The sequence below is a fragment of the Octodon degus genome, unplaced genomic scaffold, assembly GCF_000260255.1.
Source record: "Octodon degus isolate 3935 unplaced genomic scaffold, OctDeg1.0 scaffold00011, whole genome shotgun sequence".
Lineage (NCBI taxonomy): Eukaryota > Metazoa > Chordata > Mammalia > Rodentia > Octodontidae > Octodon > Octodon degus.
Window position 1 is genome coordinate 26,410,986 of NW_004524587.1, and position 27,654 is coordinate 26,438,639.

The 27,654-nt window shown below is 51.7% G+C and overlaps 3 protein-coding genes across 4 annotated transcripts; all 3 read right to left on the bottom strand.

The window, feature by feature from the left end:
• Positions 1-695: 695 nt before the first annotated feature.
• Cx3cl1 (C-X3-C motif chemokine ligand 1) lies at positions 696-11,611 on the bottom strand. 2 transcript variants are annotated; one of them, XM_004625953.2, is made up of 3 exons: positions 11,242-11,611; positions 5,298-5,418; positions 696-3,425 (listed from the first exon to the last, which is right to left on the bottom strand). In XM_004625953.2, the coding sequence occupies exons 1-3, from the start codon at positions 11,309-11,311 to the stop codon at positions 2,423-2,425; spliced, it is 1,194 nt and encodes a 397-aa protein (XP_004626010.1). In that variant the 5' UTR covers positions 11,312-11,611; the 3' UTR covers positions 696-2,422. The 2 variants fall into 2 exon arrangements, with proteins under 2 accessions (XP_004626010.1, XP_012369021.1); XM_012513567.2 differs by having other exon boundaries at positions 5,298-5,436.
• A 5,510-nt stretch (positions 11,612-17,121) lies between these two features.
• On the bottom strand, positions 17,122-17,628 carry LOC101569927 (glyceraldehyde-3-phosphate dehydrogenase-like). Its single transcript, XM_023709349.1, has one exon. The coding sequence runs from the start codon at positions 17,626-17,628 to the stop codon at positions 17,122-17,124; it is 507 nt and encodes a 168-aa protein (XP_023565117.1).
• A 4,170-nt stretch (positions 17,629-21,798) lies between these two features.
• On the bottom strand, positions 21,799-27,016 carry Ccl22 (C-C motif chemokine ligand 22). The gene is made up of 3 exons (XM_004626052.2): positions 26,937-27,016; positions 25,254-25,377; positions 21,799-23,346 (listed from the first exon to the last, which is right to left on the bottom strand). The coding sequence occupies exons 1-3, from the start codon at positions 27,007-27,009 to the stop codon at positions 23,262-23,264; spliced, it is 282 nt and encodes a 93-aa protein (XP_004626109.1). The 5' UTR covers positions 27,010-27,016; the 3' UTR covers positions 21,799-23,261.
• Between the last annotated feature and the right edge of the window lie 638 nt (positions 27,017-27,654).

The window sequence follows — 27,654 nt, forward strand, 5'->3', positions numbered from 1 at the left end:
ACACACACACACACACACACACACACACTAAATAAATGTAATAAAAATAAAAATAAATAAATATTTAAAAAAAAATAAAAAAAAAAATAAAACAGGTCACAATGTGAAAAACATGCATTTTAGAATCCACAAAGTATCGGGATGTGTAGGCAAATTTGACCTGTGACCTTGTGCTGTTCCAAACCTTGGAGACTGTGTGTAGCTGCTCTTATGCTATATGGGGTGACCTGGGACACTGGAGGGCTTGGGGGACATGGGGAGCCTCCCATTTGGGTCATGGCTGTGAACTCCCAAATCCCGGAAGAGGTCATCCCATTGTGACTCTTATCTGCACAGAATGAGTAGTGTTCAGTGAAAGTGTGGCCCCGTTTGTCCCTTAAATTGCCAGATCTCTGACATGCTGTATGAGCTCAGGGGGAGTGACGTAGGCTTCACATAGGGTTCCGAGTCCCATCAGAATCCCATACCCACATTGACACAGGCTCAGAGAGGTAAATGTGGGGGCCCAGTATCACACAGCCAAGCAGAACAGAGCCAGGCCAAGGGCTCAGCCCTCCTGACTCCCTTCTGCCATGTCCCTTCTCCTGCTATTGTAAAACTTGCTGCCCTTCTGCTCCAGGCAGACTAGGGACAGGGGTCTTTCCTCCCTCCTCCACCCTAAGGCCTGCCCCAGAGAAAGCACACTTATGTAATTCACAAGACTTTTCGGTTTTATTAGTAAAATACAAAATGGCACAGACAGTGGTGATGAGGGTTGAAAAAGCAAAAGAATCAACCAACCCCTTCCAAAGTCCTCTCCAGATCGTCACTGTCCACATCCTGTGGGGAGGAGCTACCAAGGGAGAGGTGTCCCAACCGTTGAAGGCTCTCCTGGCCTGACAGAACCTGAACCAGAACAAAGTGCATTTGGACCTGCCCTCCCCTCACACTCCTCAGAGAGACCCTGAAGCGCACAGTGCAGGAGAGCAGGCAGCAGGGCTTTCTCTCTGAGGCCCACAGCTGTGTTGCTTCATCAAGAGCCACCTGCAAAAGACTGTGTCACCGAGACCTGGGTGCAGCCCAGCCAATGAGAAGACCTGCAGACAGAGGCCAAGGGTCACTCTTGGGGGCAATCAGAAGAAATGATAAGCTGCCACCAGAGATCTGAGGGCAAAGTCTGCAGCTCCAGCTCTGGTTTGGGGTGCTGGCCACCTCCAGCTCTGCCCACATCTTCAGCAGCTACAAAAGGAACCCAGCATTTTATGCCCACAAGTCCCCTTCCGCCAGGATGGAGACCTTCCAGAAATACACACAGGACTCCAGGGAATATCATCAACATTGCTGGCCCTACCTTTGTTGGAACAAAAGAGAGGGCAAAATCCTGGAGAGCAGTGAATGGTGCCATCAAGGGCAGATGAAGGAAAGAGCACGGCTGTGCGGGCTGCAGAAAACCCACTGCTGCAGGAGCTCCGAAAGTGTAGGGGCTCCGTAGCTTTCCCTGCACCTTTCACAGGCTGCCTCAGCTGCCTGGGGGCCTGATGCCTTTCTCGCTTTTTCAGTGGTCTCTGTCAGGGCAGACCTGGGGCTCCTGGACAAGGAGGAGCCTTCACAATTGGCTCTGCTCTTGCAGGTTCCCCAAGCCCACACAGGTGCCAGCCGGATGGGATGGCAGTGAGTGTCCACGGTGCTTGGCTGAAGAGGCCCGGCAGGAGGGTCTCAGTAAGTGGCCCAGGAGCGCAGGTTATTGCCACAGATCTGCCAGCCTTGTTAGGTGGGTGGTGGCGCTGGGGCTGGTCACTCTGTGTTCCTTCACTGCACAGCCAGGACAGAGGAGGACATCAAAGCCACCAGTGACCTCATCTCCCTGCACACCATGCAGCATCTTCCCTAGGAGCACCCCGGAAATGCCACACCAGCCTCATGCAAGAAAAGACACAAATCTGGGGTGGGGGTTGGGGCTCTGTACAGAAGAAATGTAGAGATAGCACCGCAGCTGGCCGGGGTGACTGGCGACTGCAGCAGGACCAAGGGACGTGAGGAGGTCTGGGGAGCAGGCAAGGGAGGCCTGGCCTGTCGCTTACTTGTGGAATGGGAGGACCACGGGGCTCACAGGGAGTCGCAGGCCAGGAGTGGGGCTGGACATTCAATAAATAATTGTGTACAGGGGTTCAGACGGTGGCCAAGGGAACCTCTAACCAGCCAGAAGCAGAGAGTTCTCAGGTTTGGAGTTGGAGGCCGCCCCTCTCTGGACCTGATAGGTTGAGAAAGGTCAAGGGCGACCTCCTAGACTACACCTGGGTCTTGGAGCTGCCTGCACCTGGAGGATCCCGCCTCCCCATTCCCATTACCCCAGCTCAGCCAGGCCCCTCATGAAGGTGGGTATGAGGATGGGGGTCCCTAGGAGGCTGTCTGAATTAAAACTGGACATGAGCAAGTGGGCAGCTCACACTGGCACCAGGACATAGGAGTTACTGCCGCAGCTCCGGGGGACATAGCGAAGGCCCTCCACCATCTCCCCGGCCATCTTGCGGGGGCATCCCTGGAGGCTCTGGTAGGCAAACATGGACACTCCCAGGCAGAAGAGCAGACCTAGGAAGGCCAGCAGCCCCACTGCCTGCCTCCTAGTGGCTGCTTGGGTGTCTGGAACAGGAGTGATAAGGACCTGCCTCTGGGGGTCCACAGTGGCATGGATGGGCTCCTCAACCTTGGGGATCAAGCTGCCTAAGCCCTCTGGCTCCTGGCTGGAGCTCCCTTGGGAGAAGCTACGGACCACAGAAGGATGGCCCACGCTGCTGGGGCCCTGGTTCTGGAAAGCATCTGTGTGAGCACGATCAGGGCCCATCTCCTTGGGCCCTACAGTGCTCTCGGGAGTAGGGGTCTGTGCCTGGGTCCACCCAGGTTGGCCTTCAGTTGTTGGGTGTGAAGTGGTGGGAGTCTGAGTGGAGGGGGGCTCAGTGGAGGGGGCTGGGGTAGAGGGAGCTGGGGTAGAGGGGGCCTTGCCCTGAGCCCTGGGGCTGGCGCCAGGTTGGGAGGCAGCAGACCTCTGCCAAGCAATGGTGGTGGAGACAGCAGCTGTGCTGAAAACCTCTGTGCCAGCAGGAGGCTCCCCATCCTGAGCCTTGGAAGTGAGGGACGTCCTGGTCCCCAAAGATCCAGTTGCTCTCATGAGCAACTCTGGAGAAGTCCCCATGAGATTCTGAGTCCCCTGGGAAGAAGTGGTAGGCTCCACACTGATGCTTTCCCCTGTGGCTTCAGGCTCTGTGAGCAGAGGCTGGGCCATTTCCCAGGCGGCTGGCACGGTCTCAGGCTTCCCCACATGCTTCTCAAACTTGCCGCCATTCTGAGTTGTCACAGCAGGACTTTGGTTGTCTATGTACTGCATTACATCTTGGACCCATTTCTCCTTTGGGTCAGCACAGAATAGTCTTTGCTTGATGGTCTCCAAGCTATGAGGGAGGAAAACAGGGGCCTCATAATGACCAGGTAGCAGAAAGCCAGGCTGGTGTGGTAGGGGCAGTGCACACATGCCCCAGAGGGGGACAGGAAATCCGGCTGCCCATCCCCAACCCTGAGGCCTGGGGCCATTCCACCTCCCGGGGCTCCCGGACCCAGGAATGCCTGCCACGTGGAGGGGGCCGACCAACCACCCCTGCAAGTGTGGGACGGGGTACCCTTTGGATGAGAGACTTAACCTTTCAAAATCAGGAAAGTCCCAGGCAAATGGGGACAGGTTGGTCATCCTACTTCCATGTTATTATTATTATTTTTAAAGTTATATAAAGAAAGCACTCAGGCCAGACCAGAGCTGCCAGTGTTATGCAAAAAGCTAAAGATAATAACAATGTTAGAGGGTATACAGATGTATGTCCATTTTGTATCTGTGTATTCAAAGTGGTTAGGATAGATATATAGTTACATTCTCTTAATGAATAGAGTGATTTGTTCTAATGGTGTTTGTAAATAGGATATCATGTCCACATCTTGTACAGCAATTAACCACTAGGAAGAATGTATGCAATGTGTTAATTATTGAAGCTGTCCTACCAATTTGATTTGAAACTGTCTCATTGCTATTTGTTTATCAATAAAATTATGGAGAAAAAAAAAACAAACAATGTTAGGGCTGGGAAGATGGCTCAGTGGAATAAGCGCTTCCCTGGCAAGCACAAGGGCCTGAGTTCAATCCCTGATTCCGCCAAAAATAAATAAATAAATAAGTAAATAACAATGTTAATAATCACGCTGTTGCCATCAAGGCAGGGGGTCTAGGCTGGGCATCTCCTGTTTGGGAAGAGATATCATTTATTGTCTGATGTCAGGTGAGCTTCATGCCACACTCATCCCTATTTTACAGATGAGGAAGCTGAGGCTCAAAGAGATAAAGTCAGTGTGTCAAGTGCTAGAAAACCAGAGAAGTTCTGGAAGGCAGGGTGACATTGCAGGCCCCCTGAGTGCTTTCCTGCTTCCCCATTCGCCTAGAAAATAGAAGCAAATGCTTGGGAGTGTGTGGTAGAAGCGACACTTGTCTGGTGAGCAGAAAGGCCAGCAGGAGCAGGCCTGGGAGACACTACACAATTGAGGAGAGGAAGCCCAGGCCTTCCAGAGCAGAGTTTGCCACGGGCTGAGGGCTACTTTCCATTGTTAGGCCTGGGGTCAGGCTGAAGCTGCTCAAGCACTCAGGAAATTGTCAAGTCACCACCAGGAGCCCTAGGAGGGGAAGGCAACCAAGACGGCTGAGCGTCCCCAACAGCCACAAGGGAAACAGCTCAGCTCAATCCTCGAGTCTCACAGGGCCCTGCTTCCTCTGCTGTCTGATGGAGACAAGGATCTCTGGGGTCAAGCATGCTGTCACCTTCTCCAGTCACCCTTCTGGCTACCCATTTTACAGATGAGGAAGCCAAGGTGTGGAGGGTAAGCAGTGTGACCAGGGCTGCCAGAACCTGTCCACATGTGCTGGAGCCTGGACTGTGAGCTACAAAACTACCACATACCAGCTTCTTGTGAGACCTTTCAAAGACCAGAGGCTTGAGGGCCTCTACAGTGCAGACAGCCCCTGTGGTGGCTGCCCCAGGTCCCAAGTCAGGGCAGCTGTGCCCAACCGCACTGGCCCATGTGGGAAGCTGTTTCCCATCTTTGACATGCAACACAGATAATAAAGTCAGCAAGGTGGCCTGCGGCCAGGAGGGAAGGGAATGTTTGCAAGGTCTTTGGCTAGGAGCCCAGGATGAGGTGGGTGGGTGCAGACATGCACTGGCAGAGGACTGGGATTGTCCTGAGGGCCCAATGGGGATTGCAGGGGCCCCAAGGGCAGCACTTACATGATGGCAGGCCTGCCGCAGGAGCGCCGGTTCTCATGATAGTGCAGGAGCAAGCTCTTGGGAATTTCTTTGGTCATCTTGTCACAAATAATCTCGCATTTCGCCACACCATGATGCTGTCCTGAGGCCACAGAGATCCCTAGTCAACGAGGCTGTTCATAGAGCCCTTAGCTTCCATCCCATGTCAGCTTGTCTTAGCCATACCACCCGAGCCAGAAACCACTCCCCACATGCTGGTCTCTGAGGCCTGGGACTCAGCCCCCTCCTCCTCCCAACTCTGCTGGGCCTCATTTCTCATGAATAGGGACAATGATGGTATGTACCTCCCAGGGCTGTTCTGCTTTCAGGGATTTCCCAGCCTTGGAGACACACCCGGACCTCTGTCCATCCACATCTTAAAGTGCTCACCCTAGTGCATGTGTGCACACATGACAACAAGCACGTATATGGTTGGTTTTTTTTTGAAACAAGATTTCAATATGTAGTTCAGGCTGTGCTTGAACTCACAGTAATTCTCCTGCCTCAGCCTCCTGAGTGCTGGGATTACAGATGTGTACCACCATGCTGATATACATACGCATAGATATTTTTTCATATTATTCAGATGTATATGTTTCATTCATATTATTCACATATATATTCCACATACAATAGCACATAATGAAAAACACACAACCAAGCACACGTAGCAGATGACACACAATGGAAAATGTATAAGTACAGTAAGTGTGGCCACCTTCTAAAAGGTGGGCCCTGCTGAAGAGGTGTTCCCTTTGCGTGGCAGAACGGGACTGAGAGAAGGAAGAGGCATCTGGAGTCCCCAGTGCAAGAGAAATGAGAGGCGGGGCCCTTGTGGAGTGGGGCGGGGTGCAGTGGGCAAGGTATACAAATGCTGCTCAGCAAATGGAGCCAAAGAGAAGCCCTGGGCCAGCAAAGGGGGGACTAAACTCATCTATTTGATATAAACATTTGAGGTTGTTTGCATTCTATTTCCTTCTCTCCCCTTCCTCCAGACTCTGCAGCACCATTTTGTCTTGTGCTTGGTTACCCACAGGGAAGATGGATGTAACAAACCAGGCTGCACTTGAGCTCTGATCTGGGTCAAGATTATGTCCAGCAACTGCCAGAGCTCAGTGGGTTTTGCTAACATCTAGAAGCCAGGACTTCCAGGGCAGTAGGGTAGAGAGATGAAGTCTCAGGGCCTAGGCGGCCTCCTGCTGATCCCTAGCTTCCACCAAAACATGCAATATCCTGCACAAGCACCTGTGTAAATGCATTCCACCTTCCTGAATGGTGGCACACACGTGCACATGCACAGAACCCCTAGGTGGGCACCTCCTCTCCCTGGCCCCCCTTGGCCATGGCCCACCCCACCTGTGAGGAGGCTTGTAGGTGCCTACAGTATGGCCTGGGTCATCAAGGGACAGCCTAGTGATCCCTGGGTGAGCAGAAAGGGCTCTCCAAGTCACCAGTCTCTCTTTGAGGAACCAGAATATGAAAGTCATTGTGCAGACTTGTCACTTTCTTTCCCTAGTGGGACCTCAAAATGACTCAACCACAGCATTCTCAGGCCTGGGCCAGATGGCGACCACTGAGCTGGTCTGGCAGGTGTCTTTCTGGGAAAACCCCAGGAAAAGTGGTGTCCCTGCATGACCTGAGACAGGAGGAGGAAAGGAGGCTACAGGGTGGGCAGAAGAGAAGCACTGAATCCAGGATGAAGAGGGTTACTGCCCACTTTGAAGGTTATAAAGAGCTACAAAGTCACCCTGTCTCCAAAGTCCCTACTTTCTGCCACAGTGCCTGAAGGGTCTTGGCCAGGTGTACTGTTGGCTTTGCCAAGAAGGCTATGCCACTTGCCTGGAGAGTCATTTCTTTTCCTCCCTCTTCCCTTCATCCAAGCTAATCTATCACCCATCCCTCATCCATCCACACACCCACCCACCCATCCATCCATCCATCCACCCCCATCCATCCATCCATCCATCCATCCATCCATCCATCCATCCACACACCCATCCATCTACCCATCCATCCATCCAACCATCCATCCACCCATCTACTCACCCATCCATCCATCCATCCACCCACCCATCCATTTCCTCCTGTCATCTCCTACTCACTCTACACCTACCTCTCTACTTGCTACTCATTCCCTATGCCTGCAGCCACCCATTTGCTGGATCCCAGCCCACCTCCATCTTGCACCCTCTCTTCTCCTTTCAACTCATGTCCATCCATTTCATGTCACCAGTGCATCACCCGTCCATCTCCATCTCCTGACTCTGCCAACACTCCTTCTTAAGCCCAGCACTCACCAATAGCTCCCAAAGCTATTCATCAAGAGCATCTCAGTCCCCAAAAGTGCCAGAAGTTACTATGTTTATTCAGCCAACCAACACATGCTGGTTTCTCTCTACTGGCAGGTAGGCCCTAGCGGGTCTTGCTAGGTGTAGGGTGAGGTACAGTGCCTGTCTCTTCCCTCAAAAGCTTCACAGCCGGATGGGCAGGCAAACATGCAGCTAGGGATTAGAGCTGTTTTCTGGAGCAGCTAGTAGGGGTAGGAACTTATGCTCAGCACATGCAAACTACCCTCATTAACATCCCTGCAGGAGCCTCAGAGATGGCTCAGTGGAGTAAGCGCTTCCCCAGCAAGCGCAAGAGCCTGAGTTCAATCCCTGGTTCCAGGAAAAAAAATCCCTACAAAAGGGATACTGTTATGCCCACTTTACAGATGCAGAAACTGAGGATCAGAGAGATTAAACCACTTGCCCAAGCTGCCGACAGGTAGAGCTACTTTCCACCCAGCTCCTAGATATCCTAGTATTCTAGGTTGGCACAGAACCTGTAGAAACACCTTGTTCTGGAATATTTGGCAAACATACTGGGATTTTACGTGAAGAAGAGATAAAAGGGCTTGCAACAGAGTGAGATCAAGGGAGGCTTCTAAGAGGAGGTGTCCCTTAGATTGGCCAAGGACTGGCACGAAGCTTACAGGTGGCAATGTCCTGATTCCCTGAGTGAGGTGCTGAGAGGGCTTGTGCCTTTATTCAGCTGAGTGTCCTGAGCAAGCTGCTCAGGCCTCAGTTTCCTTACCTGTAAAATGGATAGAATACCTGTTTCACAGAGTAAAAGAATTTTTTTTCTGGTTCTGGGGATTGAACAAGGAGTGAGCTATATCCCAGCCCCTTTATTTATTTATTTATTTATTTATTTATTTATTTTTATTTTGAGACAAGGAGCAGCTAGTAGGGGTAGGAACTTATGCTCAGCACATGCAAACTACCCTCAGTACCCTCTCTGAGTCAGATAGTTCTTTGTCATGGAGGACCTCAGTTGCTAAGTTTTCCAATCTGGGTCAAATTTGGGACTCGCTCTGCTTCAGCTTCCCTGCTTCAGCTGAGATCATAGGTGTATACCACCATGCACACAATTGTTCATTTTGTTTGTTTTTTGAGATAAGGTCTGGCCAGATGGTCCAGGCTGGCCCTGAATGCACTATATAGTCCAAGCCAGCCTCAAACTGATAGCAATCTTGCCTCTACCTTCTGAATTTGGTATGTGTCACCAAGCCTGCAAACAATGAACTTCTTTTGTTTTTGTTGATTTTGTTTTTGTTTTAACATCCAAGCATTTTTTTGTTTTTCCTTAAGCAGGGTCCCTTAGCAGGGACACTACCGACTCTCTGAGTCAGATAGTTCTTTGTCATGGAGGACCGTCCTGTGCACCACAGGTCGCTACCTGAATAGATGTCAGTAGCCACACCAGACCAGAAATACTAGGACCTTTGGAACAACCAAAAATGTCTCCAGAGACTGCCAGATGTCCCTTCAGGCCGGTTTCCTAAGCCACACTCACGGCCACTCCCTGGCTCCTGCAAACTGCGGGCACCATCTGCTCAGGGAGGCCTCCCTGACCCCCATTAAACAGCCACAGCTTCCCACTTTTCTACTTTATTATTGTTATTTTTTAACCGCAGTGCCTTTTCCTTTCTAGCAGACCAGATCCTTTACTGATTTGTGTTGTGTACTGACTGCCATCTGCAGTGGAATCTCATAGCTCAAGGACCGGGATCGTTAGCCCTTTTATCCACCAATGAGGACACGGGCTTGTCACATAGCAGGCATCCCAAGCCTGTGCTGCATTACACAGATGGACAAGATGCACAGGCAGGTGCTGGGTGACACAAGTGGCCTCATCAATAGAGACATAAGGGGTTTCCATTTGAATCCAGGAGGGCCTGGATCTGTGGCTTAAAGCAGATATCTCTGTCTCTGTCTCTGTCTCTGTCTCTGTCTCTGTCTCTCTCTCTCTCTCTCTCTCTCTCTCTCTCTCTCTCTTTCTCTCTCTCTTTCTCCATCCTTTTCTCTTTCCCTCCTTCTCTCTCTCTCTGGCTGGGACTTGAGTGGGAGTGAGTGCGTCAGTGCTCAGGGAGAGGAATCTCGCGCTCTGACTTGCATCTGTAGGTTCGTTACATAAAGCACCACCCACCTCATGTGGCCCTATAGACCCACATTTGGGAGCTGATGCAGCCAGCCTACACCAGCCCCCTGCTGGGGAGCCCTCCCAGGCAGGCCTGGTTGAATGCCCAGTTTTATAGGAGGAGAAATCCAGGTTCAGAAAGGCTGCAACAGGGCCCAGTATCTCCCAGCAAAGTCAATGGCCACCACTAGGGCAGTTCACTAAAGCTGCTAATCAAAGCCCTCAGGGTGCCCTCTCCACTCCGCACTGAGTTTCCCCCCACTGGCTTAGTAAAAGGAGCTCTCCTTTTCTCTCCCTTTCCTCTCCCCAAATGCCCTCATAGATGGTAGAGCCCATCACCAAGGAGACAATAGCTATATTTAAAGGTGCAGAAGCTGGGACCAGAGAAGGCAAGTTCCTGCTCAGGGACACACAGCAAAGTGATAGCAAAGCAAGCTCCACCTGATCCCCCATCTCCCAGCGCTTACTGTTCCCAAACACCTCAGGCCTCTGGTCACAGGTCAGAGAAGAGGGAGCATGCACCAACTGCTTCCCCCACCCACCTGCCCACCCACTCCCCCTCCTGCTCCCATCCCACTCTGGAGCCTGCCCTATGGAGACAGCCTGCAAGCTGGGGACTGGTTTCCATTCTTCTAGATTTGCTGTGTGCCACAAGGCAAAGGGCCCCCCTCTCTGAGAGTCAGCCTGCCAGGTAGCCAGATGCTCCCTGAGGCTGGGGCTGACTCTAGGGGTGTGTGGATGTAGGGCACCCACAGAACTGGTGTGTATGAATCTTTGCTTTTTCTCCTGCGTTGAGTTCACCAGATCTCATCCTCCGGTCCTACCTACTGGCTGTGCATCCTCAGGCCAGTTTCTGATCCTCTCTAGACCTCCGTCTTACCCATGTCAGGTGGGATGGCTACTCCTGATCCTACGAGGTCCTGGCACTGGGAAGCAAGGGGCAGGAAGCAGAAAGCAATTTGGAAGCTGTGTGTGGAGGAGGAAGACAGCATGATGGGAGAGGCACAGACGGAGGGGCTGGAGCGCCAGACCAGCCCCACAGCAACAGGCCCCATTCTTGAGCTGAGGTGACCTTGACCTTCACTATCTTTGGTCCCCTACTCTTGGGGGCCTTGATGTCAGGGGAACAGAAATTCCTACTATCCCTGGCCCCAGCCCAGGGATGAATGCTACACATTAACCCTGGGTGGGAGGCTGTCCCACCCTGTTCCCCCCTGGAAGCTCCCTCAGGCTCCCTGAACCCCCACCTGCCTGGTGCCATACCTGGCACACTGTGCCATCCACACCCCCTCCATGCTGCTGTAAGCGGCTACCTTGCCCACCTAGCCAGGCAGGGACACTCCCCAGCCCCCTCCCACACGTCCCTCTCCGCTTTCCCCAGGTGGGTCAGGGACCTGCTGTCAAGCCCGAGGACAGAGGCAAGGTGGCTACCCTGACAGCTCGTGCCCAAGTCATGCCCACTCACCAGCCAGCAGGACCGTCAGATGGCAGAGCACAGCCAGGCGCAGCAGCCACGACAGAGGTGTGGGAGCCATCGCTTATCGCTGGGGTGGGTGAGGGCCTGCGCAGGGGCCCGGGCAGGAGGCTGAGGCTGGCGCCTCCGGGGGAGCTCTGTGCTGTCCTTAGGCAGCCGGTTCCGTCGCTGCTTCTTGGAATGGGCTCGAGTTTCTTATAATGGGCTCTCTGCCTCCGCCCCCAGCCCTGCAGGCAGGCGGTGGGAGGGGAGAGGAAGCGAGCCTGAGCCTGGCGCTGGATTCCTGGAGATGTTGCCAAGGAACCGACCGCTCCGCTGGGGAGGGGCCGCTGCAGGGGTCTGAGCCCAGCCGGCTGGCTGCTTACCGTCCAGCGTTCTGCCAGCCAGGGAACTGCCAGGGTTCAAAGGACCAAGCCTCCTCCCCTGCGCACAGGCGCCTCCCTTGGGAACCTGGCTTCTACGTGGACAATGAGCAAATACACCCAGGAGGCTGAGAGACAGAATGCTGGTCCCCAGCCTGAGTCTGGCAGGCTCTTCATGACAGAGAAAGGTCTCTCTCCCTCGCGGTGATGAACCCAAACCTTCATCCCTTAGGATCCCAAGCCCTGCACTGGGAGCTACGGGGTCTCCAGGCACACATCTCCTGAGCCCAGGGCAACACATGGCCAAGAATGGAAGCTCAGTGCAGGGTTTGCTGAGTGGCCCATTTCCACTTTGTATGACTAGATGGGGAAACTGAGGCCCAGACAGGTGCTGGGAACCTCTCTGGGTTGTACCGTTCCTCGGGATGGGGGACCCACCTCCCATGGCTACAGAGGAGGGGTAAGCAGGGTCTGTGATGGCTTCGATTGCAGCAGAGAGCACCCCCCCCACACACAGGCTCCCAGCCTCCTTTCCTGCCTTGCATCTTCTCCTATCCCAGCTCTGACCCCTGCCAGCCCTCAGAGGGAACCCTGCTAATCTACCCAGAAGGATCAGCACTCTTGGGAATCTGGACCTGGAGAGCAGTGTCCTCACCAGGAGTGAGCCGCACTGAACTCCATCTCTCTGGGCTGCGGCGAGCCAGAGGCGCACAGCTTATCTGGGGACCAGTGGCGCTGACTATGAAGCTGCGCTGACTATGAAGCTAGCCAGTCCATGATGGATGTGCAGTGACAGCGGCCTGGGTGCTGCTACCTATCCCGAGCCACCACGCCCAGGCGCACCTGGCCACGGGGGCTGTGGGCTGGGAGGCTGGCCGCTCCTCACAAGGGGGACCTCCCCCACCACAGGTCAACGTTCCCTGGCGACATTCAGCCCTGCCCCAACCAACGCAGGTGGGAAACTGGAAAGCGCCCAGTTCCGCTACCCAAAGAATGGCTCCTTTTAAGGCTGGGGTAATGGACCCAAATTAGGGACTAAGGAGGGACAGAGACGCAGGTGTAGACGCTCTGCGCTCTGGCGGCGTGTCAGAACAGCAGGAAGAGAGCGAAGGAGGAGGGGGAGAGAGGAAGGGAACAGAGGAAAAGGGCGAGTGAGTGAGGGGGAGGACAGACGGTGGGGGAAGAGGAGAGGGCCATGGGGAGCATTGTTTTGTTGTTGTTCCCTAACTAGGACAATTATTTTTTAATTAAATTTTTACTTTAAAGAGAATAAAAATAATAGGTAAAACATTAGAAATGATGCAGAATTAAAAAAAAAAACAAGATAGGAATTCGACAAGGGTGGTATATTGCACATTATTGTCTTCAAAGTAGTTGCTCACATCACCAGACAGGAATGAGTAAAATTGGTCAAAATAAAAATTTTAAGCATTAACTGCTCCCTTCAAAAAACCCAATGCAAATTAGTAGTACACTAATCCTATCTTGCTTACATACATACATACATTTCCCCCTTTCCTTCTTTTCTCCTTTCCCTCATCCAATTGTTCTTTCCTTTTGAGCAGTTTCTTTCCCTCTTACTATATCTACTGTACATTTCAGATTTTGTTTATTCTTTGAGGTTCTTATGGTAGTGAGACAAATATGTTTACACGTGTGGGTCTGATTTATTTCACTTATGAGTATGGCCTCTAGTTGCATTCCATTTACTTATAAAAGCCTCAAGTCTATCTTTCCTTATAACTGAGTAATACTCCACTGTATAATATTTTTTACCCGTTCTTCAGTTGATGGGCATTTGGGTTGTTCCCAAGATTTAGCTATGACAAATTGTGCTGCTATAAACATAGGCACACATACATCACTGTGGTGTGATGTTTCCAATACGGACAAAATTTGGGAGTAGAGATCCTACTGGCCCTGGCCCCAGGCTGAGCTTGCGAAAACATGCAGAAAGCAGGGTTTAGAATCAGACAGCTGGCTCTGGCACTTCCATCAGCTGTGGGGTGCTACACAGCTTCTCTGATCCCTGAGGCTACATTTCCTCTCTGGAAAGTGGGGAGGGCCCAGTCACACTCACTGGATCTGACGGGGCACTGAAAGCACTTCCTTGAGACAGGTGCCATGGAGCTGGTACCTAATGGGTATGCGGCCCTTGGATTCTACCCTCAGCACCACACCAAACAACCAAGAACTCTGTGCTTGTCATGGTTAATGTACATAAATCACCACAACAAAACCAGGGTATAAAATACCACTGTCATAGTCTGTTTTGCAAATGGGGAAAAATAGTCCTGTGGAAGCTAAGAAACTTCCTGAAGATCATCAAGGAGTGAAAGGCCTGGATTTGTCCCACAAGGAGCCAGAACCCCCCAGGCTACACCACCACTCCTTGCCCCACTGGGCCCAGATAGTGTCTGATACCAAAACCTCTGTTTGTCCTCTTTCCACCTTGGGATCATCCCCACTAGTTCCAGGCCCAGCTCCCCCTAGATGAAAATCAGAATGACCATGTCCACTTCTCTTGTCAGGACTAACTGAATAGAGATTAAACTTGGACCCAGTAATCAGACCTGGTAGCAAATTGTAACTGCGCCACTTGCAAAGGACATTGCCTTGGGCGAGTTACTTGGCCTCTCAGTGCATGCCTCAGTCTCCCTCCCTGTAACCCGGCAGCTAATGGCCACGAAACCAAACCTCTAAGGGACTGAGGAAAACTAGGGACATTCACTGTGCTGGCACATGGGTGCCCCTGGAGTTTGTTATGGAGCCTCGGCGTGTGCTTGGTGCTGGGCACAGGGCCATCCTGAAGCAAACGAGCTGAAAAGCCCTTGCGCCCAGGAGTTCCCGCAATACTCTAGAACTCCGAGGTTTCAGGAACCAGGGGCCACAAGAGAGAGGCTGCTTCAATCCCAATAGGACCAGAGGAATTTTGGTTCTATTTACATTTCAGACCACCCAACCTAGGCTCATGAGGCACATGGTTGTTCCTTTTCAGTCTTTTCAGACCACCTGATCATTTTCCGATAATCGTGAACCTTTTTGTGGGTATGGCTTCCATGCCACATTCCCAGCTCTACCTATCTCTGTCAGTTGGTCCGTCTATTTATTTATTTAATTTATTTTTATTTAGAGACCAGTTCTTGCTAAATTGCCCAGGATAGTCTCATACTTGTGAACCTCATAGATCAGCCTCCCAAATAGATAAAATTACAGACACTGGCTGATCCTGACCTTTTGAAGAGTCAACACCATTGTGTAATACAGTGTTCTCATTCTTTATTTAGTGTGAGTCATCTGATTTGTTTATCTATCCTATGCATTTCCTGCAACCCAGAAGTTAGATCCCCAAACTGGATTAGCCCCAGGCTACACTCTGCAGCAAAGACCTGTTGGGTAATTATACTCACTTGTCACTGGCACTTGTCCCTGTTGAGGGGAGTTGCACACTGCAGATTGCTCCGCTGTTTGGAATGGATGGGTGCATAGATGACTTATAACCCTTCCCAAGGAAGTATTATACTTTGTGACTTCTGCAGACCCTGCAACACGTGTGGAGGCAGGATTTGCTGGATCATTCCAGGCAGAGGGAAAAGCCCACCTCAAGTAGGGGGCAGGGACCCAGAGAGCATGGGCATGGTCTGGTGCCACTGGCTCCAAGGGAGGGAGGCCAAAGAGAGGTTGAAGCTGCATGACAACAGAGAGAATTTTGAAGTTGAGCAGCAAAGAAAGTGGAGCAGAGCTGGGAGGGCTTTGAGCTACAGCAGCAATTAGAGAAGTGAACTGCACTGGAACATAGGAGGAAGGCTTGGGAGTGGGACTAGGGGGTGGGGATTTCCCTACCTATACTTTTCACAGCCCTCTGAGGGCTGGGGCCCTGTCTGGGACATGGTGCTGTGCTTGGGTGACAGGAGGCGACCCCCCATGTTCCAGAAGCGGAACACTAGTAGTTGTGGGATGGAGAGTGCAGGAGCCCGGGGTGTTCCTACAGGGTTTGGGGAGGAAGAAGGGATGAGATGACCCTCCCACCATCACCAGAGGGGACAGCTTTGCATCACCCTCCCTTCCAGTCCTACTCCACCCAGCTCCCCTTTTCTGACCAGTCAGGAAGGCTGCCCTAATGCACTCAGCTTGTCCCCCATGCCTGGCATCACCCTTTTTTATGGAACAAAATATGCATAAAAATATCATCTTAACCATTTTGAGCATGCAGTTCAGTGGTATTAAATACACTCATGTTGTGCAGCTATTACCACATTCTATCACCAGAAAGATTCTATCTTCCAAAGTGAAACCCTGTCCCGTTACACAGTGACACTCCATTTGACCTCCCCCCAGATCCTCACAGCTACCATGCTATTAATTTCTTGTGCAATATCAGCTACTCCAGGCAACCCCTGAACATAGAAACCTACAGTATTTGTCCTTCTGTGGCTGGCTTCTTGCCCTGAGCATGACATCCTCAGGATGTGTGCATGTGGTTCCATACGTCAGATTCCCCTTCATTTCCAAGGCTGAGAAATATTCCTTTGTCTTCGCAGACCACAGCGACCATTCATCTGTCTGTGGACACGCGGTCCTTTCCCACACTTTGGCTTCTGTGCAAAAGGCAGCTATGAGCCTGGGTGCTCTCCTCTCGTTGAGCCCCTGCTCCCAATGCTTTGATATATGCTTCTGCAAGTGGAATCACTGGATCGCGTGGAAATTCTATTTATTTATTTGTTTATTTTGTGGTCCTGGAGGTTGAAATGAGGGTCTTTGCTGCCTTCCTCAATATCCCCAGCCTTTTTTTTTTTTTTTTTTTAACTTTTGAGACAGTCTCTTGCTAGGTTGCCAAGCTAGGCTGAAACTTGGGATCACCTTGCCTCAGTCTGTCCGATTTCTTGACCTACTGTACTGTTTGCCACCACAGCTGCAACTTTTTATATTCCCACTAGCAGAGATCCAGGTTCCAATTTTGCCGCGTTCTTGCCAACTCTTGTTGTTTTCTATGTTTTGTTTACATAATAGCCATCCTACCGGATGGAAAGTTTTATCTTATTGTGGTCTTTGTTTGCATTTTGGCAATGATTACTGCAGTTGCTATCTTCTTTTTTAAGTTTTCAATTTTGTTGGTATGTGTTTGCAGTAGATAGATAATGTTTCCATTCCTTGTGTGGAGTTGGTGAATGTACATCACACATATTATTTTTTTTCTTCCTTTCTCCTTCTTCCTCTCTCCATCTATTTTTTTGGGGGGGTACAGTGGGCTTTATTGATGGTGTGCAGTGGCAGTGAGCCAGGGCTCCCAAGGCTCCTCCCCTTCTAGGGGGCCTGGGATGGAAGCTGTGAGAGGAGATTCTCCGTGTAGGGCAGTGACTTCTACAGTATGGCCTCTCCGTCCCTCTGGTCTCTCTGGGATGTAGTGGGGGCCACTTACTCCTTGGAGGCCATGTGGACCATGAGGCCCACAACCATGTTGCTGTAGCCGAACTCACTGTCATTCTAGGAAATGAGCTTGACAAAGTGGTCATTCCACCCCAGCATCAAAGGTGGAAAAGTGGGTGTCACTGTTGAAGTTGCAAGACACAACCTGGTTGTAGCTCAGGATGCCTTTGAGGGGACCATCTGACACCTGCTTCACCACCTCCTTGATGTTGCTGTGATTAGCCGCTTTCTCCAGGCAGCAGGTCAGATCCACCACTGACACGTTGGGAGTGGACACATGGAAGGCCATGTCTGTGAGCTTCCCACTCAGCTCCGGGATGACCTTGCCCACAGCCTTGGCAGCGCCAATGGATGCAAGGATGATGTTCTGGGCAGCCCCGCGGCCATCATGCCACAGCTTCTCAGAGGGGCTATCCACAGTCTTCTGGGTGACAGTGATGGCGTTCACTGTGGTCATGAGTCCCTCCACAATGCTGAAGTTGTCCTGGGTGACCTTGGCCAGTGGGGCTGAGCAGTTGGTGGTACAGGAAGTGTTGCTAACGATCTTGAGGGAGTTGCCATACTTGTGATTCACACCCATCACAAACATGGGGGCATCGGTAGAAGGGGAAGAGATGGTGACCCCTTGGCACCACCCTTCAGGTGAGCCCTGGCCTTCTCCATGGTGGTGAGGACACCAGTGGACTCCACCACATGCTCAGTGCCAGCATCACCCCACTTGATGTTGGCGGGATCTCACTCTTGGAAGATGGTGATGGCCTTTCCATTGATGACGAGCTTCCCATTCTCAGCCCTGGCAATGCCATGGAGCTTGCCAGGGGTGGAATTGTACTGGAACATGTAGTTGAGGTCAATGAAGGGGTCATTGATGGCCACAACATCCACCTTGCCAGAGTTAAAAGCAGCCCTGGTGACCATATCCAATATGGCCAAATCTGTTCACTCCGACCTTCACCATCTTGTCTAGATTGCTGCTGGCTGCATGGGAAGAACGGCTGTCAGCAGACGTAAAGGAGCAGAGAGGCTCCCTGCATCTAGATTCCCCTCCCATTTGAGAAGGATCTGCCAACTTCCTGTCATCTACCCTTTATTTTGCTCTCTATTTGTACTTTAGGTTTCTCATAAGAGAAATCACACAATATTTCAGCTTATGTGTCTGATTTATTTTACTTAATATTACAGTCTCAAGGTGCATACATTTTCCTACAATTGACTCAAGTTTATCTTTCTTTATAGCAGAGTAGTGTGCTCCTCTGTGTGTAAATACCGCACTGTACTTATGCATTCATCTGTTAGTGGACATCCGGGCTGTTTCCAACGTGTAGTTATTATGAGATGTGCTGCTATAAACATGGGTGTGGGTCACTGTAATATGATCTCTTTAATTCTTTCAGGAAGAGACCTAGAAGGGGAAGAGTTGGGTCAAATGGAATTCCTTTTTTTTCAGAGTAGAGAAATTTCTTTTTTGCAACGTGTTTGCTGCAAGAACACAGGTGTAGTGAAAGCCAACACTAAATCCAAGCCAACATGGGAAAGGCAAAGACTTACATTTCTATCGTCATCATCGGACATGTGGACTCCGGCAAGTCCACCACCACCAGCTGTCTAATGTGGTGGCATCGACAAAAGGACCATTGAAAAATTTGAGAAGGAGGCTGCTGCGATAGGGAAGAGTTCCTTCAAGTATGCCTGGGTGCTGGACAAGCTGAAAGATGAGCACAAGTGTGGTATCTCCATTGACATCTCTGTGTAGAAATTTGAGACCAGCAAGTATTATGTGACCATCACTGATGCTGCTGGACATAGAGACTTCATCAAAACATGATTACAGGCACATCTCAGACTGACTGTGCTGTCCTGATTGCTGCTGCTGGTGTTGGTGAATTCGAAGCCTGCTATCTCCATGAATGGGCAGACCCATGAGCATGCCCTTCTGGCTTACACACAGGGTGTGAAACAATTAATTGTTCGAGTTAACAAAATGGATTCCAGAGCCACCCTACAGCCAGACGAGATACGAGGAAATTGTTAAGAAAGTCAGCACCTACATTAAGAAAATCAGCTACAACCCTGACACTGTAGCTTTTGTGCCAGTTTCTGGTTGGAATGGTGACAACATGCTGGAGCCAAGTGCTAACATGCCTTGGTTCAAAGGATGGAAGGTCACTTGCAAAGATGGCAATGCCAGAAGAACCACACTGCTTGAAGCTTTGGATTGCATCCTCCCACCCACTCATCCAACTGACAAGCCTTTGCGGCTGCCCCTCCAGGATGTCTACGAAATTGGTGGTATCAGCACTGTCCCTGTGGGCTGAGTGGAGACTGGTGTTCTCAAACCTGGCATGATGGCCACCTTTGCTCTAGTCAACATCACAACTGAAGTCAAGCCTGTTGAAATGCACTATGAAGCTTTGAGTGAAGCTCTTCCTGGGGACAATGTGGGCTTCAATGTCAAGAACGTGTCTGTCAAAGAGGTCTGGCATGGCATTGTGGCTGGTGACAGCAAAAATGACCCACCAATGGAAGTAGCTGGCAAGGTCACCAAGTCTTCCCAGAAAGCTCAGAAGGCTAAATGAATATTATCCCTGCCACCTGCCACCCCAGTCTTAATCAGTGGCAGAAGACTGGTCTCAGAACTGTTTCTCCCAAGTGGCCATTTAAGTTTAATAGTGAAAGACTGGTTAATGACAATAGTGCACCTTCAGAAGGAAAGGAGAATGTTTTGTGGACCATTTTTTTTGGTGTGTGTGGCAGTTTTTAAGTTATTAGTTTTTAAAATCAATACTTTTTAATGGAAACAACTTGACCAAAAATCTGTCACAGAATTTTGAGACCCATTAAAACAAAGTTTAATGAGAAAAAAAAGAGAGTACAGAAATTTATTGAAGAATAGGAATAGCTTCTGAGAGACAAGAGGGGCCTCAAATGGGTTGCCTCAAGTGGAATTTTTAGTTTTAGTTTTTTGAGGAATCTCTGTACTGATTTCTATAGTAGTTATACCAGGTTACGTTCCCACCAACAATGTAGAAGGGTTCTTTTACCCTTTAATTCCATCAAGAAATTCCATTGTCAGAGCCAGGGAGATGGCTCAGTGGAAGAAATTCCATTGTCAAGAAAGCAAATAAAAAATATGTACCCTCATGTGTGTCTGTTGGCTATTTGGATATTTTCTTAAGAGCTAGTCAAGCCTTTTGTCCAGTTAGTTACTGAGCTGTTCTTTGTCTCTTGGGATTCTCACAGCTACTCATATTGATGTATGCTTTTTTGCCTCTTGTTTACATAGAGGAAAACCATGGCTCAACAAGATAAACCTTGCTCCAATCGACAATCAGGGAGAGTTCTCCTATCTGTCTAAATCTACTGTATGTGCCATTCCATTATTCCTGGCATTCACACTGCATATCAGAGCTAGGGCCCTGGAAATTCCATTGCAAGGCAGATAAGAAAGGGAACAAAGGGCACATGTGACAAGATGTGCGTGAAATAGGTGCCTACATTCAGGAAGTAGTGAAGACACCCAAGGGCAGAGGGCTCCTGTTTTATTGTCTGGGCAGAGAAGCTGTGTCAGAAGGGTGGCAGCCCAAGGAGGGTTAACACCACCGTGAGAGTTCAACACCAGGTGAACCAGGTGCTCTGGAACCTCCCTCCTCTTCCTCCTAGACAAAGTCTGGCTCTATTTCCTAGCATCTCTTGCAGACATGGTGCTCAATGGCATGTGGCAGAATGGGTGACCCCTGGCTGGGCTTGTCACATCTTTCCACAATCGTCCACCTTTTTTGCCCATCTGCAGGTGTTGGAGGAGTTCACACTGTAGAGGGGAGTGTCTTCTGTGGTTTGGAGATATCTCCAAAGGCCTCCAGCTTGCAGGCTTGGTCTGCAGCCCCCAGTACTCTGCAAAGGTAGAGCAAGGTAGAACCTTCCTCCTGGGAGTGAGTGAGGTCATGGGGGGAGGGTGTTTCCCTGAAGGGCATACTGTGATCTCAGCCTTTTCCCTTCTTCTCTCTATCCCTGCTTCTCGGCCACCAGAAGGAACACAGGTCCCCTCTGCCACATGCCTATTCAGTGATGTGCTGTGCCGCCAGAAAGGGCGGCTTCTGACAACCCAGAAACTGTGGGCTGAAACTCCTGAAACTCAGTCAAAATGAACCTTTTCCTCTAGTAAGTGTATTTTCTCAAACATTTTATTGTAACAACAGAAAGCTGACTAACTCAGCAGCCATGGGAAGGAAAGAGTCCAGGTCCCTGAAATGAGCACATGGACAGCTGCCTGTAGACCAGGAATGCTGGCTTTGACATGATGTGGGAAGGAAACATTTCTGTTGTGCTGAGCTCCTGAGATTTGGAGTTGTTTGTCAAAGGACGTAGACTTTCCTGACCAATTCTTCCCCCTCTCTCCTGGCATCCACCCTTGAAAGGGAAGTTTAGATTGAGCTAGTGAATTAATATGCTGCAGCCTCAGGCACGAGACCCAGGGTCTTTCCAGGTCTTGTGGATAGCAGGACCTGAGTTGGGCCAGGTTGGTGGGGAGGAGCTCTGGGGCCCCTGCCCGGACCTCCCTATGGCACCTGTGTGGCAGCCCCAGACTTTGATGTCCATCATGGAGTGACCTTGGGCAATCTATCTCCTGTTTAAGTGTCCCCCCCAGTGGGGGAGGAAGGGGGCTGTGGTGTCCCTTGCTCCATATCACAGGGACCACAAATGTCAAGGAAGCAATGCACACACTGTTTAAGAGGATTTATTTTCCAGAAAGCCTGAGGGACAAGAGGGGACTCCGTTCATAGGCAGTGAGCAGGTGAGGGACACAGGCCTGAAAGACCCAGAGTTACATGGCAGGCACAAGGTGCATTTTGGACCTAAGCCTCTCAGTAACCGTGAGGTGGCTGTTCTCATCTTTGTTTGTCACATGAGGCTTGGAGAAGTGACACGGTCTTCTTAGGGTCTGATGGTTCCAGCCACCCCACTGAGCAGCACCAGGCATCCTCAGAAAGGAGCAAGCACTGTCAGTTTATTCCTTTTATCTGGGATACTGCTGTCCCAAGTCCCGATGCTTAGCCTGGCCCCAAACACCCCAGAACAAGTTTTCTCAGGCTCCTTCACAAACACAGCCATCCCGTCATAGCCTGCTGCCTCCCAGGGCCAGGAAAGTATCACTTTGTCCCCTCCCACAAGTTCCTCAGTTCTCCCATTTATCACTTGACCTCTTAACTAATTACCCTCTTTTCAGATATAAATAAAATGCAGCTTATAGTAGTGCCAAGCCAGGGTCACCACCAACACCTGGGCATGAATTCAACTGAATTATCAGCTGTTGAAGAAAGGAGGCAGGGCGTGGACTGGGGTGAATTCTGAAGAGATCAGGCCTGAATGCTGGAGGTTGGAAGACTAATATATTTGAGAAAGAAAAAGGGCAAAAATAACCAACACATAGCTAAAATGGGGAAGACAGGTGAGTCTGGCCAATTTGGAATTCACAATTGACTCAGCTTGTCCTTCCTAGTGACATGGATCGCTGTACTGAGAAGTATGCACCCTCTTTTTCTTGGAGGAGGAGGACACATTACTATCATTGATTCAGTCTGTAGCCCCTCACAGAGCTCTGATTCTGAGTCAGGCCCTGGACTCTGTGCTCTGTGCTGAAGGCCAGGAGATAAGAGTATGAGGAGGACCTGGGTCTAAGCAGTGGGGCTGCAGGATGGGTCTCTAAATCCTGAAAATTCTGAACAGACTGGGTCATACCTGATAGGAGTAGGCAGAGTCAGGGAAGTTTAAAAACATGTCTTGGTCAGTTGAGCTGAGCAAACCCTGGGAGTGGGGGGACATGTGCAGGTAGCAGGCATGGCCCTGAACAACCCCAAAGTACAAATGCTTGGAAGAATGGGAAGCTGGAGCCCACCATGTAGGAACAGAGGGGGAGGGGCTGGGCACAAGGAGGGCACCCAGATCTGAAGGGTTGGGGCCAGGTGCAGGTCTGACCTCTTGGAGAGCAGTGGGAGCCAGGAAGCAGCTTATTAGGATAGGGACCCTGGCTGCAGTGGGGTGAGGAGGGGCTGGAGGGGCCTGCAGGGAAGCCCAGCAGAGGGTGAGAGCTGTGGGGACGGAGATGAGAGGGCGCAGAGAAAGTGACTGGCCCAGGCTTCTCCGGGGAGCAGCTGCAAGGGTGGAGAGGTAGGGCTTGGCGAGCCTTCCTAGAGAGGCCAAGGCCACGGTCGCCATGGTGCCTCCTCATGGGCGCAGCTTCTCGAGAATCTTCTTCACCCAGGGCAGTTTGGGGTTAGCACAGATGTCCCGGTTCTTGATGGTTTGCAAGCTGGAGGGGGAGGGGCAGGAAGATGCGTCAGCATTAGCTTCCAGCAGGGACGTGTATGCAGGGCTGCAGCATACGAGAGTCACTGCCTGTATGTCAGAACCCCTGCTTTGTAGGATGGTGCAGAGCATACAAGCCATCTACTGTGTGCAGCAGCTTAGCCACCTGCTGCAAGCAGGAGCATCTGCTGTGTGGAGCAGTTCAGCAGTCAGAAGCCACCTGCTGTGTGCAAACCCATTGCTCAAGGGGAGCAAGCGGCTGGGAACAGCAAGGCTCCTCCAGGACCCCACAGAATTCCACAGTCGTCAGGTCCCCAACTCCAGTCTAGAGTGCTAGGAACTCAGTCAGGCCATGGTTCTGAGTCCCTAGTAGTCTCATAATGTCACTGTCACTGTCTTGGGGAAGAGAGGATTGGGCGGTGGTCAAAAACACAGACTTTGGCGCCAACCGCTGGGGTGCCAACGCTAGCTCTGCCCCTTACTATCAAGTTGTTGAACTTATCTGAGCCTGGTTTCCACACCGGTAAAATGAAAGTGGTAATCACAGTCTAACTCATTGCTGTGCTAATACGCACTAAAGCCCCAAATAAATAGATGCCATTAAGTTCTACAGCACACAGGAGGGGCTATGTAATTGTGCCAGGAGCTCGCCCGAGCTCTTGATGTGGATTTCCTTAATCCTTATATTCAGCCCACTTATAGGCCCTATTATTCACTTCATTGTATAGCTAAGGACACCGAGGCCCACACCGGCAAAGTAGCTTGCGCGAGTAGCAGGCCTGGTGAGATCTGAGCACCAGGCGGGGACCCCAGACTGTCCTGGGCAGGGCCCCCAAAGAATGTCCCATCCCCCAAACCCTGCATGGGAGGAGAGGCAGACACCAGCTCCGGACTAAGCAGCAAGCTGTAGGTGTAGCTCCTGCCTTCACCCCACGGGCCCAGGGCACCTGAGTTGCTGCTGACCAGAGCAGGTTGAGGGCCACCTGGGGTCAGACCCATGTCCACACTCTTGGACACCCTTCGTGCCTCTACCTCTCTGGAGCCTGACAGTGGGACCCTTGACTCTGGTATCCCCTCGTCCCCTGGGTGCCCCTACCACATGGATGACCAGCAAACAAAACATGGAATCAGCGCTGCAGGCCACCCACCCACCCTGGCCTCTGCAGTCGATGGGCAAAACACCATCCCTCCCAGAGCCTCCGTCTCCCTTTTTGTCAAGCCACATTCTCTCTAAAGTGCTGTCCAGCTCAGAATGCAAGGGTCATGCATGCTTTTGGCAGCCACCTACTGTGTGCCACCTAGTGAGTGCTTTGCCTCCCACTTGCTATTCTGCTGCCCTTGACCCCTCCGCGCTGACCCCTCACTGTGAAAAGCAGATCGAGTGATACCACGCAGGGCTGCCTCTAGGATACAGGAGCTCATGTTTCTAAAGGGCTGACCACAGTGACTATCACATAGCAAGCACTCTCTGTATTACTCTTCTGATCCAAATGGGCTTCCTCAAATAATCCCCAGAACACCAGACAGGACTAAGATGCTTGTGGCAGCAGCGGGGGCAGCAGGCAGACAGCCCATACCGGCCCACCAGCCTGTAGCCAATAGCCTGTGACTACACACTGCCCACGCTGCCGTGCCCACACTGGGCGGCACCTCGTGCGTTCAGCTCTGTGGCTTCAGAGCCTGGCCAGCTGCCTGGCACATGGTAGGCATCCAATCACATTTGTCCAGTGACCTAGCCCATTCTTTCTGTTCTTGGAATACTCGTGCTAGGACACAGCTGTCTCTTCTGGCCAAGCCTCCAAGCAGAGGTCCAGCCATCCGCTCCTCCCACCCCAGGTCTGCCCCACCCTCCAGCTCTGCGGCCACCCCAGGCTACACCCACCACAGCCTGGTGGCCGGCTCCCTACTCACACGACACCAGGCCTGCGGCAGGACTCCGAGGTCCAGTAGAAGTCCTTCACCACACTTGGTGGCAGGGGGTAGCGCACAAAGTCCCGGCAGCAGATGCTGTCCTCTACGTTGGCTCCATAGGGACCTGGGGGCAGGGAACAGAGGGTCACCCTCGGCCGCAACCCCTGACCTGGGGCCTTCCAGTCCCCATGGAAGTTTCTGTCCCCATGGGAAGGGTAGCGACCAGAAGACTCTGGGCCAGCAAAAATCCTAACACTGGGGCCCGGAGAAGCTCTGAAGGCCTCAATGTTCACCCTCTAGGAGGGTCTGCTGCAGGCGGTAGATTCAAAATGACCATTGACAATAAGCTTCTAGGTGGGTGTGATGGAGCAAGCCTGTAACCCCAGCACTTGGGAGGCTAAGCCAGGAGATCTTTGTGCATTTGAGGCCAGCCTGGGCCTCGCAGAGAATTCAAGGCCAGCAAGACCCCATCTCAAACAAAACAAACAGAAACAAAAACAAAAACAAAAAGTCCAATAAGCTTCTAGATGGGTCTCAACCTCTGAGCTAGTCACAGAGCCTTAAATGTTACTACTACTCGGGCCTTAGCACCAGGCTTATAAACTTCATGTGCTTTTCTTGTGTGTAAGGGGAACTAGGGAGCTCTAAACTACTCTATACCCTCATCCCTTCTTAAATTTTATGTGGAGACTGAGTCTCTCTTTGTCATCACATTGCCCAGGCTGACCTTGAGCTTATGACCCTCCTGCCTCAGCATCCAGAGCAGCTGGGGTTACAGGTGTGCTCTACTGCACCTGGCCAAGTGCTTCCAATATAACACCTGGAAGATTGTTGAGCTCACATCCCCCCGCTGGCCTGTCTCACTGGGTAACGGTGAGGCTGCGGTCCAGAAAAGGGGCAGCACCTGCTCCAGGTTACTCAGCAAGGCTGCTGCAGAGCCAGAGCAAAGTGCCAGGTGGGGACAGTCACATGGGCCTGGACTCTGGTCCTGCTCCATCCTGAGTTGCTGGGCCACTGTGGCTGCATCCTGTAACATCTTCAAGCCCCCAGTTTCCTGCTCTGAACAAGTTGCTGAGAGTAACAGTGACGCTGCGAGCACTCACGCTTTCTGAAAGCCCAGGAAGCACACAGAAAGCCAATACCTCTGTGCGGCATGGGTTGGCCTGCCCGCTTCCCCACTCCAGGGCTCAGTCCCAGGCTCAGCCCAGAGTGGGTTGGTCTGTAATGTGTGAGGAGGACCCACAGCCCAGGTAAGGATGGAACTGAGCAAAGCTGGGGTGGTGGAAAGGCAGGACCAGTTTTCCCAGGGAAGGCACTCCACACAGTTCTGCCTTTCCCCACTCAGGCCTGGCCCTGGGGCTCCGCACACCCACCTCTCCAGCCCTCCCCACCCAACTCCTGACCCAGCTGAGGCAGATCCTAGAGGCCAAGGCTTCATGCCCCTCTCTCCTTTCCAAAGCTCCGCTGTGACTCTGATTCACCTGAGAGCAGAGCCCAGGCTTCTGGCTATGGCCTTGAAGGCCTCTTCTCCCTCCCAACACCCCTTACACTCCTATTTAACAGATGTGTAAACTAAGGCCCAAAGAAGCATGGTCACACCCCAGTGCCACAAGAGCCAATGGCACACTGAGATCCAGTGCTCTTTTGAGGCGAGGAGGAAGGCCCCCCGGCCCCCCGGCTCACCTGCATCAGTTGCCTGAAGCATCATGGAAAAGAGGACAAGGGCAGCCAGAAGTGGAGCCGGCAGGCTGGCCATGCCTTGCTGCGTGTCTGGTCCAGGTGTCAAGTGGCAGAGGACAGGCGGCCTGGTATTTAAGCTCTTACTCCTCCCACCGGCTCAGGCATCTCTTAGTCACCGTGGAATCCAGAGTCTCTGACATTCATGTCATGAAAGGAGAAGTCCCCGCTTCCTCCAAATAGAGACATTCTCTTCGGGGAACCACTCTTGAGGGGACCCCCATGCTAGCCTCATTCTGGGTCTCTAGAGACTCACAAAATCCCCCTCAAGCTGGGCCTCCCAGAGGCCATGTGCCTGGGTCTGGCCCCCTCGCGGATTCCCCAGGTGATGGGGGAGGTGGTGGTCCAGTCTGTGCACCTTGGGGTTCACCTGTGAACCTGGTGTGAACATGGCTGAATGCTCACCTTGCATCGAGGCATCGCACACCTTGGTGACTGGTGGCTGCCTCCTTCCTCTGGACCATGGCGCTGGGCTCTGCTGCCTCACTGGCCTCTTCGGAGGCTGCTCAAGGAGTATCCACCTGGGCCACCCGGCATTTGTGGAGGGCTTCCGCCTCTCGCCACTGAGCTAGCGCAGGTCACCCTGACTCTGCTGCCTTGTCTCCTTCCCCTCTGCACCTCCACCTCAGGGCTGGACCTCCCTCCCGGCCTCCCTCCACTGTGG